Source organism: Microchirus variegatus (genome assembly GCF_963457635.1).
Source record: "Microchirus variegatus genome assembly, chromosome: 8".
Classification (NCBI taxonomy): domain Eukaryota; kingdom Metazoa; phylum Chordata; class Actinopteri; order Pleuronectiformes; family Soleidae; genus Microchirus; species Microchirus variegatus.
Window position 1 is genome coordinate 12,136,955 of NC_139809.1, and position 14,937 is coordinate 12,151,891.

At 39.0% G+C, this 14,937-nt stretch overlaps 1 protein-coding gene across 1 annotated transcript; it reads left to right on the forward strand.

Moving 5' to 3' along the window:
- Positions 1–9,727: 9,727 nt before the first annotated feature.
- On the forward strand, positions 9,728–13,632 carry dnajc24 (DnaJ (Hsp40) homolog, subfamily C, member 24). The gene is made up of 4 exons (XM_083893637.1): positions 9,728–10,063; positions 10,988–11,123; positions 12,935–13,003; positions 13,316–13,632. Exons 1-4 carry the CDS (start codon positions 9,962–9,964, stop codon positions 13,513–13,515), a joined length of 507 nt encoding a protein of 168 aa, XP_083749763.1. The 5' UTR covers positions 9,728–9,961; the 3' UTR covers positions 13,516–13,632.
- The last annotated feature ends 1,305 nt before the right edge of the window (positions 13,633–14,937 follow it).

Genomic DNA, 14,937 nt, shown 5'->3' on the forward strand with positions numbered 1-14,937 from the left:
TTTTATTATTTCTACCTTATTTTTTAAATAAGAATTTGCTGCTTGGGCCTTTGATTTTTTATTTTTTTTTAACTGGACTGAATGAACCGAGTGACACACACACACACACACACACACACACACACACACACACACACACACACACACACACACACACACACACACACACACACACACACACACACACACACACACACACACACACACGCCTGCTGTTCCTTGTATGACCAGGAGGTGATAGTATGAGTCCAGCAATGATCTTTAATTTTCACTTAATCTATTGAGCACTGATCTGAAAAAAGATTGAATATAGCTATTTCTTTCTTTCTTCCTTTCTTTCTATCTGACAAAGCCTCGTCCCTGTTTTCTGGGAGCTGTCAGTGTGAATATTCACCTTGGTTAGTGAAGCGGACAAATGACACCTTTTAAAGCTGCGAGGTGTCTGTGTGTGTGTGTCTCTCTCTCTCTCTGTGTGTGTGTGTGTGTGTGTGTGTGTGACACACGTAGCGACAGTTTCACAAAGTGCAAATTCCATTCTTGTAGCAACAGTCTGTAGAGAATATTGTTTACACTTCATTAGCTTCATATATGTGTGTGCGTGTGTGTGTGAGTGTGTGTACATCAGCCTGTGAGTGCGTCAGAGAAGCATAAAGCAGTCAAAAAGTTTGTGTCGTGTGTGATTGAAAACTCTGCTTTGGGAAGACGCAGTCGCATCATTTGTCTTTGCCTGCAATTATAACAGCAGAGACGGGCAATGTTTCCATCATTTTATGAACATTTGAAGGTTTGTTTTGTGTGTATTTCAGGGTCATAAGAGGATAAAATGTAGATTATATTGATTGAGCCTTTTATTACGTGGTTAAAAGCCGCCCTTCTTGGTTCGACTTGCAATAAAGATTCTGATCTTGGTGATTTTTCAGGTGAATTTCACCACAGTTATTATTAACACTTTCAGACTGGGGTGTAGTTAGGTTGAACACGACTGTTCGTACTGTCAGTATAATTAGTCCTTTTTTTCATTAGATCCCGTCACCTGTAGAATCACTCATACCAAAATAGAACTAACAAAGTCCACACGGAAGATGTTCTGATCCACTTCACCGCACAAAGTGATTAAACATCACACTGACATTTTCCACAACTGTGTTTTTATGACACGCAGGTCTAATACCGGAGTCGCGTCAACAACAATTAGAAAGTTGGACACAAACTTTTATTTGCCGCAATTAGAGAGAAGTTAGACTTTGACGTGAACACAGCGACGAGAAAAGCAGAAAATTGCCACTTTCAGGAGATAGACGCAATAATCCGTGTTTTATGAGACGCTATGGAGTCCAACAGTCCCAATAAAAGCTAGTGTTGATTTTTGAACCATCAAAATCAACACTATACAGTCGTCGTGACATTTCTTGGATCATCTCTAAAGCTTGAGCCCATAATTAGGACCTGAACATCGACTATTATATCCATCGTTTTCCACCTGACTGAGTTTTAGAGTGATTCTATGAATTGTGCAGGAATTAACATTAAAAAAATCACATTCTGTGTTCCCACTAGCGCAGCCAGACACCGCCCTCACCTTCTTTTTCATCTGGTTAACCCTTTAAAGTACTAGTCGACTATTTGATCACCAGACTTTAAAACACTATATCTCATTGAAAAATGCATCAAGCTGAACTCAACCTGAATGAGCCATCTCTTGCCATCTCTAATGCCTTTACAGCATTCCTTCAAACAGCAAGTGACGCAATGGAAATTCACTCGTCCTTTGTTGACGCATATCGGCGGGACTTTCGAAAGGTACGATTATTTCGTTGACATATTATTGTTTCAGAGGAGTTGTTGCACAGAATTATGAAAGTTAATTCAACAAAAATGATAATAAGGGTCATATATTTTTTTCAAAAACATGCTCTACCAAACAGTTGACTTGTCATTTTATGGTAAAGGTAGAGAAGCTAGTTAATGTTGGTAAAATTAGGGGGTAAAAAAGGGTTAGTGTTGTTTAAATGATTGCTTTAATATATTGATCAAGGAATTGCACTTAATGTGACTTCTCTGAATGTGGTACTTTTTATTATGAACAGACGTCTCAACCGTTTGGTAGAGGACTGTATCTGAAATATTGTATGGTCTAATTAAAACATAAAACAAAACAAAAAGAAGAAAATATATATATTGATTGTCGTTATTGTTATGCAAAGAAATTACTTTTCCTTTACTTTTCTCTTGGTGCGTACCTTAAAGGGTTAATGCAGCAACCCTGATAGTGGTCAAAAATATGTATTTTTTTTTCACTTTTCTTTTTAAGGCCGTTACCTGCAAAACCAGTAATTGCGCCACCTTCTGGCAACAGGAAGTAGCCTTCAGTGTCAATGTCATATACTTTAAGACTTTTACTTGCATAATATTATTTTTTAAAAAGTGACTTAATCTTATACCAAAGTCATTATCTGCTAAAATACTTGTACTTTTACTCAAGTATCCCTTTTAGGTAATTTATACAAGACTGCATTTGCCATATAACTTGATAAAAGTAGTTATTAGTGGTTGCCCTGGTTTGTATTTAAAATACTTATCATCTCATTACTGTATTTTTATCAGTGGACACAAAAAATGTAAATGTCATATACTTTAAGACTTGTACTTGCATAATATTATAAAAACCAAAAAAATTACTTCAACTTCTACCAAAGTCATTTTCTGGTAAAATACTTGTACTTTTACTCAATTATTCCTTTTAGGTACAAGATTACATTTGATATATAACTTGATAAAAGTAGTTATTAGTGAGTGCCCTGGTGATTGATCTAATTAATCAATTAATCGATTAAACTTGTTTACTCTACAAAATGTTGAAAGAAAACAGTATTACCCAAACCTGGAAATGATGATGTTCTTGAATATCTTGTGTTGTCGTCAAATCAAAATTATTCATTCTTTATTTTATGGAGCAAAGAAACTGGAAAATATTCACATTAAGAAGCTGATGAATCAGAAAACTTGTTATAATGAACCGATTATAAAAAAAACCCCCCTGGATTTAAAAAAATCTCTCCTTTGACTCACAGGAAGCCAGTGCAGTGATCTGATGACCAGTTTCCTGGTTCGAGTGCACGCTGTCTGAACTTCTATAGAAACTTCATGACGTCGTCGGACATGCAAAGTTGAGGATTTTTTTCTTTTTTTTTTTCCTTCCGTTTTTGTTTGAGTTGGTGTGAACTTCAGCTGCACCTGAATTCACACATACTTTAAATGAAAACAGTGCACGCTTCAACACACACACACTTGGAATTAATTCACTGCATGCATGAATACGTACACATGCCCCACACTTATGCTTCAACACACACACTGACACGTTCATGACACCCGGTCTGTATGCACATGCTCACACACACACACACACTGGGTGAAAAAATACATTAAGGCTTCATTTGCAGAGATCACATCCTAATGTGTGGTGATTGTTCTGTGTTAGAGATCTATTTTTTGAAACAGGTCATATCCTTTTTTTTTTAAGTTTTTTTTTTTTTTAAATGTCACCTAAAACGGCAACAAAGGAGATGTTACCCCTACATATAAGCTGCCCCATATCATAGATATTATATTTAAATCTGTAATTAGGCACAAATTCGTACGAGCAACCTATTGCTATCCTATTATTATTATAATATCCATGGCTTTCCGGTCATTTTTGAGGAGGTTAACGCGCATAAAAACTGGTGAAAAAGGTCTGGCGAAAATGCAATATTGGGAGATAGGGCTCAGACCTATAGGGCTCTACAGCACCCCCTGAGGTGAAACGTGAATGGAGCGCACCAAGATTAAGTTGCACCGAATTTCACCAAACTTGGTGAGAACTTGTAATAATTCAAGACGAACAAAAAAATAAATTGAGACCATGGCTTTAAGTAAACAGGAAGTCGGCCATTTTAAATTTGGCGTCCATCTTGGCGATTTGCACGTTACGTAAATTAATAAACTCGTCTGAGCGCGTTTATCATAAAAACATAACAGAGGGTATAATAATGTGTAATATAGAGTGTCTGATTATACTTTTTTCTATATAAACACACCTGAGCAAAAAGTACTATATATACTAGTATTTGGAAATATGCAACAGTTCAGAGTTCACTTGGCTCATTTTTACGGACAAAAATAAAATAAAATCGGTCTAATTTTGTGACTTCTGCACAATTATTGCTTCTTTATATCACTACTAAAAATGTGATATAAAATTAACCATAACTTTGACTCAACAACACATTTTTGACTTTAAACACAGTGCCTGAATATTTGATCTATAAATCCCCCCCCCCCAGGATGTCCATATAAGGAGTTGTGTATTATTCCCAAGGCAATTTGCCATGGGAAGTAGTTAGGCTACTGCCTGTGCTCTAGAAATAAAGTTGACTTAACTAAAGTGAGCAATTCACAAATTCTGTTAATATCCGGACCAGACTGTCTAATACTAAAACATTTTCCTCATCACATTTCAGTTGTCACTTCTTCTTCAAGGTGAGCCTTTTGTTAAGTGGCTAATAAATGCTGCTTCTCTGCACACGGTCCACAAATCCCACCTCAAAAAGCCCTCCAAACTGTCCCTTTAAAGTTGCACCGACTGTAAACGCCTCACGCGCAGCCTTGTTGCGTTTCGCTGAGCGGCAAGCGGCACAGACTGGCATGTGAACAATGAGCTGAATAAGTGTAAAAACCTGCTAAAATAGTTGGCAGGCGCTCTGGGTTTTTTTTGTTTTTGAAGCGGGCCGACACTTTATTTAGGAAGCAGCTGCCTGGGAACTTCTGTTGACCAGCTGTGTTTCTCTGGCTCTGATTCACTGTGACACACACAAGCAAGCAAGCAAGCAAGCCTCTTGCTGGTTCAGCAATTTAAAGCAGCGAAGTGTTTCAGAGCACAGCAAGATGCGACCGTTCATCAATCACACACACACAGAGACGCACACAGAGAAGCAGGTGGTGGACAGTGAGTGTGTGTCTGAGGTGAGGATGAGATGAGGTCTTTTTCCACTCGAGTGTGTTTCCACGCACTGGTACTTTGCAGTTACCTGCCGTCGCAGTCGCCGTGTGGCTGACTTTAGAGGAAATGCCAACATTCTGCTCACATGTAAACTCCTCCAGGAACATCCTCATATCATCGTAATAATCCACAAACTATACAAACAACTTTGGGAGTAAAACTGGTCCCAGCCTGTGGTCTGATGCCTGTATGTTGTGACCATCATATCCTACGGTGGCCTGGAAGTGCAAGCCGTTATTACAAAAATGAAACACTATTACATCCCCCAAAAGTTTTCATGTTTTGTGAATTTGTTTTCAAAAAATATACATTTGTAAATGTGTTTCACGTTTTGTTGTCATGGTTTGCACTTCCAGGCCACCGTAGGATATGATATCAACCTCTTGACTGATAATATTGCCTCGAATACCTGGCAATTATACATCACTATCATTTGTAAAAGTCACACATAATCTGAGAGAAAATATGTTCCTTAGACTGCGACTTCGGTATTAGTAATCCAACACTTTAGGTTGTCCTCAAGGCTCGACAGTCTAAAGGCCAACCATCATAGCCATGCTACGCTACGTCATCACTGAAGATTTATACATTCAGGTCACAATTCTCCACGCTGTTTATATTTATGAACACTTTTCGTCAAAGCCCCATTATGTATCTTGTGTGGCCAAAAACTCTTGTTTAGATGTACGTTAAAAGTCTGATCTTAGTCAGACTATGACGTTCATAAGTTCAGTTCTCGTAATGCTATTGCTAAAACAAGTTGGTCTGACTAAAATCGAGCTAGTCTTAATCAGACTAAAATACCTGGATAATGCAATTCATAGTCTGATTACTCTATACTCTATATACATGCAGTATACTGATATACGCATACTGCATGTATACGCTTAGTCGGACTGGAGTATGACTTGGAGTTCTACTTCTTCGACCTGGAAGTAGAAGGACACGAAGTGTAAACTGCGGCAGCGACTTTCTCCTCCTCATGTATACTAGGACTCGGCAAGTTGTCCGATTGCCCGTCTTAGTCAGACTAAGGCCTTGACTTGATTAAACTGTGCATGTTAACATACTGACTGCCAGTGTCACTACCCTCACACTTCAGGTGAGCCTACAGAGCGTCCTGAAAAGACGTCTCGAGGTCCAGATTCCGGTTGTTCTCATTCAACATAGTGAGATTTCAATATCTCACTATACCTCACGCATGTTTCAGAGAACTGGGGATAATTCCTTAACCTGTATAACTAAAATCAGACATCTGTCAAGATAGATTGATAAGTAGGTGGGTGGTTAGGTAGATGGATAGATAATTAAATAAAATCACTGAAGCGTTGACAAAAGCTTGGTATTTATTTATTTGGATATGGGCGTTAAGTGTCTGGTTAGTGAGCGCTTGTCAATTAAAGACAATAACAGCAAAAGCAGATTAATAAAACTAAGATAGTTGTTTTTTTTAATGTTGATGATTATTATTTTAGTTAACACCTTTCTAATGAGCAGCTGTTCCCCATTTTCTCTCTCTGTGTGTGTGTGTGGAGTCAGACTGCAGGCTGCAGAGAAAGAATCTGATGTTTGGGTCAGTGGTTCTGTCTGACTGACATGTTGTAGCTGCCTGTATTATGCTGCTTGTTTATCGTGTTTTTTATTGTCTCTTGTAATTAACAACAGCTCCATGTGTGATGATGATCACGAGCAGGTAAACGGGCCTATGTGTGTGTGTGTGTGTGTTCAGGTATTACTATGGGGACCTCAATCTGTTTACACAGCCACATTATGGGGACCTTCTTCCATATGGGGACAAAAAGCACAGAAATGATTACATTTTAAGGTGAACACATTTTGTATGGTTAGGATGAGGTTAGGGTTCGATTAATGTAATGATTATGTTGAGACTAATGTCCTCTGAAGTCATGGAAAACCAGACTGCGTGTGTGTGCGTTGCGTGCACATGTATGTTGTGTCTTCCTGGTTGTTCTTTTCTGTCTTTAATGAGCCAGAGATTGCTGTTATTATCGTCTGTGTTGTTTCTTCAGCTCACACGTTTCTAATGAACAGCTGCTCTGTCTGAATGTGCTAGCCAGAGCACACACACACACACACACACAATACAAGTTTGAAAAGGCTTTGTGTTGCCCCCCCCGAGCGACACTGAGATTCTTTCAGGACTATTACTTTATTATTACGTCGTAGTTACAACAAAAACACATCCCGCACACGTGCACGCCGCGCCGAGTCGTTTTGATCTTTGAATGTTACACATTTTATTCAGTCTAATTATTTATTATTCCAAGTCTAGAGAAACTAAGGCGACGACTCAAACGCCGTCTCTCCCCGTGAAGCAAACTTCATGCGTTTCCTGTTCAACTGTTTATCTCGCCTCAAAAACTCTTTCACAGAATCAGCTCATTCATCCACAACACTGGCAAGACACACAATAAATCAGTATTTTATTATAAAATGTCATATATGTATTTTATCTGTCCATTGGTCGCCTCTTTTAAACATTTTTAAAGTTCATAAAGTATATATTTGGTGTACTAAAAAATAAGTATTTCACAATTATAAGACTAAAGTATTCAGCTAAAAATTATTTTCATTTCATTTTCAAAAACATTATCTGAGGTAATAACCAGTAACCAACAGAACATGCAACATGCAGCCAGTTAACCCTTAGTGGGAATAATACACAACTCCTTATATGGGCATCCTGGGTGTGTGTGTGTTTATTTTATATATCTTCATATTAAAGTGCATTTTTCCATCATTTTATGTGTTGCTGAGTTGAAGCTATGAAAAGGACAGGTCGCAAAAGGTCACAAATAGATAAAATAGACATTTTGATTTATTTTGGTTCATAAAAGTGAGGCAAACGTATTTCAAACTGCAATGTATTTCCTATTGTGCTTAAGAAAAGACACTTTTTTTTAAAGCTCTGTATATGTTTCAACATTGATGGGGAAAAAAACAGCCTAAATGCTGCATTCTAAGGGTTAAGTGAGTTTTTTTTTGACGAGACATGCCCACTAAAGTCTTCAAAACATGTTCTCTGCTTTAGTTTTGGCCTTTTTCAAATGGAAACTGACGTTTATAAACCTCTCACTCTCCTGCACCAAAGTCTAAAGAGAAATTCTGCATCATCTGTGTCATTTTGAAGCCACAAAACAATATATCTGGTCTCCCTGATGTAGGCAGCAGCATCTCTGCGCCATGACGCAAAATCACAGATTTTCTCTGAGGGGAATTATTGGATTAATGGCAAAAGAAAGAGAATACTGCATAAAACCACGCTAAAAACTTTAACTCCTAATCGTCAAATTATAAAAGTATCTTAAGACATTTTTATCATTGACACAAAAGTCTGGAATACTTTGTTGGATACAGGCAGGAGGACTGCGACATCACTTCTTAATAAACCGTCTCCTCATATAAATTCACCAATATCTGCTGTCTGTAAATGAGCAAAGAACTAGATCAACACCTCTGACACAGTGTCAGTAAAAACCTTCACCAAGACGGGGTTTATATCAGGCCAGTTGTGCTGAAATCCATCAGATGATACAACTGCAGTGAATAAAAGTGGCAACTTCAACCCCCCCACCCCCACCCCCCCACTGTGACAGTGAATATTTTGTCACTTGACTAATTGAGCCTTAATTCACCCAAAATGAAGAAATAATTAACTGCACAACAATGTCATTCACCCGGCGTCTTTCTTCCCCTCTCCCCTTCTTCTTCTTCTTCTTAGGGTCTCGTTAAAGAGCTGTGAGTGAGTGAGTGACAGACAGGAAGTCAGATCATAAAGGTGTCAATGTTTCACCTCATGTCTTGTGTTCCCATTTCAATTAACAGATTGCTCCCGATCTGTATTGTCAGGACCGGTTTCCCAGCGTGCGGTCCGGCGCTGCTCTTTCCTGGCTGCCTGGTGGTTTTGGCAGTGCATTTCAACACTGTAGTCCAATCTTTAAAATATCAAGGCCAAGATCAGTGGGATAATATATTTGGTTTTCAATCGAGTGTTTTTCAGTGTGGATTGAATATCCATGGCATACCCGTTGCACAAGTGTGTTTTTGTGAACCTCTAATTTCTTAGATATGTTCATGTACATCGACAGTGTCCAGTCACTAATTATTTTTCAGAGTAAGCATATTGAATTTATAGTATTGTCAGGGCTGCAACAAACCACTATTTCAATATTTTTTTCCTCATTCATAAAGACTTTTTCTAGTCTAGTCTACATAAAGAGGTTAAATTATATCAGTACATCCTTAATTCTTTGTTTTCATTTATAGTTATTTGCCGATGACTAAATGACTCTCCCTTCAGACATATTTTTTTCATGTCATCATAATTTAAAAGTTCAGACCAGTTTGTTTTCTTAATTTTTACAGTGGATTTTCGTTTTTTTGTCCTTTCCTCATTCGTCTCTTCTCTTCCCCTATCTCCTTATGGATTATCCTTCAAATAATATTCTGTCAATGAATCGCGATTAAGGGAGTAGATTTATTTTTTGATTTAGTTATTTGGTTGGTTAGTTAGTTTACTTAGTAGATTAAATCGGAAGTCTGCTTCAGCGGAACTATATGCTTTTACAGGCGGAACCTAGCAAGAAACACCGTTTGTTTTCCCGGGGACCGATAACATCGATGTACACTATGTCTGCCGCGGCACAGCTGGTTTAGTCAGTCAAGTTCAGTTTAATGTAGAACGAAGTGCCTTGTACGTCACTAGTTATCCGTTACATGAAGTACATTATCGTGGAATTCATTAACATTTAATCGTACGTTTAAAGCTCCTCACTTAGCGGTTTGTTCAACGTCCAAACATGAGCGCTCCGTGAAAAAGCTGTTATTCTTATCCAACGTTAAACTGCCGCCGCAAAACTCATTTCGGTGTTCGAAATAAAGACAAATGTAAAAGGAGACATGTGTGAAGCAGAGAAGACGGACCTGTATGCTGTTCTGGGAGCCACGTCCTCAGACTCAGTGCAGCAGCTCAGACGCAGATACCAGCAGCTGGCCCTGCAGGTACACACCACACACACATACACACTCACACACACCAGAGAACAGGTCCTTCCATCTCCTAACCCTAACCCTAACCCTGTGGGCCAGACTGATTGTGTGGTGTTTATATCTAGTTGTCTGTATTAAAAAAAAAAAAAAAAAAAATTTGCTTATTTATGTGTGCTCCAATTTGCTCTATAAACACAAATGCATGCATTGCACATTACTGCAAATGCTTTGAAAACAGTACTTGTTAGTAACTAACTCATTGGTTTAACATACTTGATATGATGGATTATCGCAAAATAAATGAATAAATGACTGCATTCATAACCATGACACAGCAACATTACAACATTTGACAGTGGGCATTAACAGCCTGTGAAATAGCTTGAGGAGGGTTTTGTTTACCTCAGGGGTGCATGATATTGTCAGCCTGAGGGCATTAAAGCTAATTCACCAGAAAGAACATGGTTAGGTTGGCTAATGATACTTTTTGATTTCCGTAACCGCCTGAGTGGTCTCAGGTTCCAGAGTTAACTCACTGTTCCCACATATTTGTAAGTCTCCACAAGTGTGACCTTCTCTCCATCTTGTGGATCTTTCTGCAGTAACATGCTTTTTACTAATCAGTATATTTCTCGGCTTTTATCCATTCTCAACAGTTATGTCCCGTCTTGGGAGAACCTCTCTCAGAACCCCACAGACACCCGATACTCATGATAAATGCTAAAATAATGATTATAAAAACACCACAAGTCTATTGCACAATCTCTGTGGCCTCAAGCGGTGTTATTTAAAAGTCCTTAAACTGTGGAACTGTGAATAACTGATTAGACTCACATCACAACGGTTGTTTTCACGACATGAGTAAAATACTTTTTCTTTATTTCTTTGTTGTCATTAATTGTTACAATGCTCATCAAAACTTGCGTTTGTGCTCAGTACCATCCGGACCGCCTCAGGGGCGAGTGTTCTTTAGCAGCAGACTGTGGCGTGAAGAAGTTCCTGGAAATCGACGCAGCCTGGAGGATCCTGAGCGACGAGGAGAGCCGGAGACAGTACGACCTGCAGAGGAGAGGTAGAACAAAACCTTTCACCTTTCCTCCTCTTTGTCTTACCCCCTCTTCAACATGTTGATCATGTCACTATGAGTCATTATGCCCAGTGCAAAACGTGTCGATGACTGGTCGTGGTGCCAGAGAGTGGAAGTAGAGAAACAGCGTCTATCTATCTGGATTCAGACGTTAAAATATTGATATACAGTTAGGTCCATAAATATTTGGACATCGGCACAGTTCTGTTTATTTTGGCTCTATTCACCACTACAATGGATTTGGAATGAAACAAACAAGATGTGCTTTAACTGAGGGCATTTACATCCGAATCAAGTGAACGGTGTAGGAATTACAACACTTTCTATATGTGCCTCCCACTTTTTAGGGGACCAAAAGTAATTGGACAAACTAAACAATCATAAATCAAACTTTCATTGTTTAATACTTGGTTGCAAATCCTTTGCAGGGTTTCATCCCTGGTGATGCTCTGTGAGGCCTCTACTGACACGGTCTTCAGTTCCTGCATGATCTTGGGGCATTTTCCCTTCAGTTTGGTCTCCAGCAAGTGAAATGCATGCTCAATCAGATTCAGGTCAGGTGATTGACTGATAGCATTCCATATTTGCCTTAAAAAACTCTCTGGTTGCTTTTGCAGTATACTTTGGGTCATTGTCCATCTGCACTGTGAAGCTCTGTCCAATTAGTTCTGAAGCATTTGGCTGAATATGAGCAGAGAATATTGTTGGAAACACTTCAGAATTCATCCTGCTGCTTTTGTCAGCAGTTACATCATCAATAAACACAAGGGAACCAGTTCCATTAGCAGCCATACATGCCCACGCCATAACACTAGCACCAGCATGCTTCACTGATGAGGTGGTATGTTGTGGATCATGAGCAGTTCCTTTCCTTCTCCACACTCTTCTCTTCCCATCACTGTGGTACAAGTTGATCTTGGTCTCATCTGTCCAGAGGATGTTCTTCCAGAATTATAACGGCTTTTTTAGGTGTTGTTTGGCAAATTCCAATCTTGTCTTCCTGTTTTTGAGGCTCACCAATGGTTTCCATCTTGTGGTGAACCCTCTGTATTCACTCTGGTGAAGTCTTCTTTTGATTGTTGACTTTGAAACACATACACCTACCTCCTGGAGAGTGTTTTTGATCTGGCCAACTGTTGTGAATGGCTTTTTCTTCACCAGGGAAATAATTCTTCTGTCGTTCACCACAGTGGTTTTCCGTGGTCTTCCAGGTCTTTTGGTGTTTCTGAGCTCACCGGTGCATTCTTTCTTTTTAAGAATGTTCCAAACAGTTGATTTGGCCACACCTAATGTTTTTGCTATTTCTCTGATGGGTTTGTTTTGATTTTTCAGCCTAATGATGGCTTGCTTCACTGACAGTGACAGCTCCTTGGATCTCATATAGAAAGTTAACAGCAACATATTCAAAATGCAAATGTCACTCCTGGAATCAACTCCAGAAATTTTACCTGTGTCATTGAAGATGAAATAATGAGGGAATAGCCCACAATTGTCCATGAAATAGCTTTTCAGTCAATTGTCCAATTACTTTTGGTCCCCTAAAAAATGCGAGGCACATATAGAAAGTGTTGTAATTCCTACACAGTTCACTTGATTTGGATGTTAATACCCTGAAATTAAAGCTGAAAGTGTGCAGTTAAAGCACATCTTGTTCGTTTCATTTCAAATCCATTGTAGTGGTGTATAGAGCCAAAATAAAGAGAACTGTGTCGATGTCCAAATATTTATGGACCTAACTGTATGTTATAATTGCATTACCCTACTGCTGTAATAATGACTTTTCATTGTTTGTTCAGCACAGGAGCTCAAGCAGGATTGGCCTGTAGATTCTATGGTGGATCTGGAGGACATGATCTGGGACCAGGGTAACCTCACACACACACAAAGCACAAAACTTTATTTGAATGTGTTTGAAGAGAAATTATAGTATATGTACACAGCATATTTATTTAGTTTGAGCAAACCAAAGGATGGAATTGTAACTATTTCCATCTTCGACAAAAGCAAGAAGTGCGTTTTTTGACCAAATGAAAAGGGGGTCAACATTTACTCTCACACTGGATCAGTGATAGTTTCAGTATATAGAGCCATTTTACTCAGATGTGTGTAGTCATAATACGTACGAACTGTCTTAATAATACAGTTATTTCTATCTAAAATGTGTTTTTTTGTCTTAGATGAGTGTGTGTACACGTACTGCTGTCGCTGTGGAGGAGGATTCAGTGTCTCAGAGGAGGAGGTGGAGGAGGAGACGCAGAGGGACGAGGATGGAGCGGCGCAAGAGCAGCATGGAGGAGCAGTGGTTGTTTGCTGCGACACGTGTTCCCTGAGCGTGTACGTCACGTGGTCGACACATAGGAAGACTCCAAGGTTATAACACGCCAAGATTTACTTCCTCAGAAGTGGACGGTAAAGTGATGTGTTCACACTACCCACAAAGAGACGCAACACGAGGAAACACAACCTGGAATTCCATGACTACTTGAGTCAAATGCTAGCGGGAAGAGAATGACATGAATTTCACGTGATTTGTATCATGTGAGAAGCTTCACTTGTGCCTTTGTACATAATAATTCTAGGAGCGTGAGAAGCAAAGTTTGAATAAAAGTCTCACTGAGAACAAATTACAGTGTGAATGGGAAAGATTCATTCATTCATTCATTCATCCATCTTCTATCGAGGCGCTGGTGCCACTCCCAGATGATCCCAGATTGCCAGTCCATTCCATCCACTCTCACATTCACACCTATGGTCAATTTAGAGTGTCCAATTCGCCTAATCCCCGGATTTCAGATTACATAATAAAAATCCATTTACTACTCCGTGTACTGTGAAGCCTTTTGCTTATATAGAAAGTATATATATATCCTGATCAATTTAACAGGTGGATCTTGATTTGAATCGTCTCAAATCCAGATTGCAGCACTGTGCCACAGGAGGCTCCGGAATCCCCCATTAAGGCACTAAGTACCTTCTTATTCATCATTTGGCTTCACACCAACATGTTCCCACAGTGGTGATGTGGATATTGGCGAAAAATCTTGGTGAAAAGTCCAGCACCTTGAGATGAGGTCGATGGTGCTATACCGTACATGTAGTGCAGTTTTTGTTTTTTTGGTGTGTGTGTTGGGTCGGATGACACCTTGAAAGGTTTGATATCATGCTGATGTTTTGCTCAGTTGTGGATTAGGAAAAGAGATATCTTTGTGGTGAATGTTGTTCTCTCTGAGGTAATGTGATGCCAAAGCTGTAGTGGGTGATCTGGGTCTATATCCTGTGAGGTTAGGCAGCATGAGGGGCATCTGCAGGCTCTGGGGTCCTCACCTGCATGTTGGAACCTGCCTGCAAGCTGCCACCGTACCTGATACTCATCAACCATGTACATGAAGAATTATTCCTGCGTGGGCTCATCAAAAACATGTTTAAAACGCACACTAAACAAACGTTTTGGTTCAGAGAATATGTTCCATGTTAGAGCTGAAACAATTAATCGATCGTTTAAAACAAGATTTCTGATTGTTTTAACTTCTTAGATTCTCAGTATTCTTTGCTCCACACAACAAATAAATAATTAAAACGGAATAATTTCGGTTTGACATTCGAGAACTTCGTCATTTCCAGGTTTGACAAACACTAATCAATGTTTTTTAACGATTAATCGATTAATTGACAGATTAATCGATTACGAAAATAATCGTCACTTGCAGCTCTATTCCATATGAAACCTAACTGACAATGTGGTTAAGTTATGTGGGATTATAACATTTTTTAACAGGATATTACAACATTTATACATTGA

Excerpts from the sequence above, each read along its gene's own strand:
- dnajc24 (XM_083893637.1), top strand. The coding sequence starts at position 9,962 with ATGTGTGAAGCAGAGAAGACGGACCTGTATGCTGTTCTGGGAGCCACG. Across the intron at positions 10,064-10,987 it reads ACCAGCAGCTGGCCCTGCAG|TACCATCCGGACCGCCTCAG; the intron begins GTACACACCACA and ends GTTTGTGCTCAG. Across the intron at positions 11,124-12,934 it reads GTACGACCTGCAGAGGAGAG|CACAGGAGCTCAAGCAGGAT; the intron begins GTAGAACAAAAC and ends TTGTTTGTTCAG.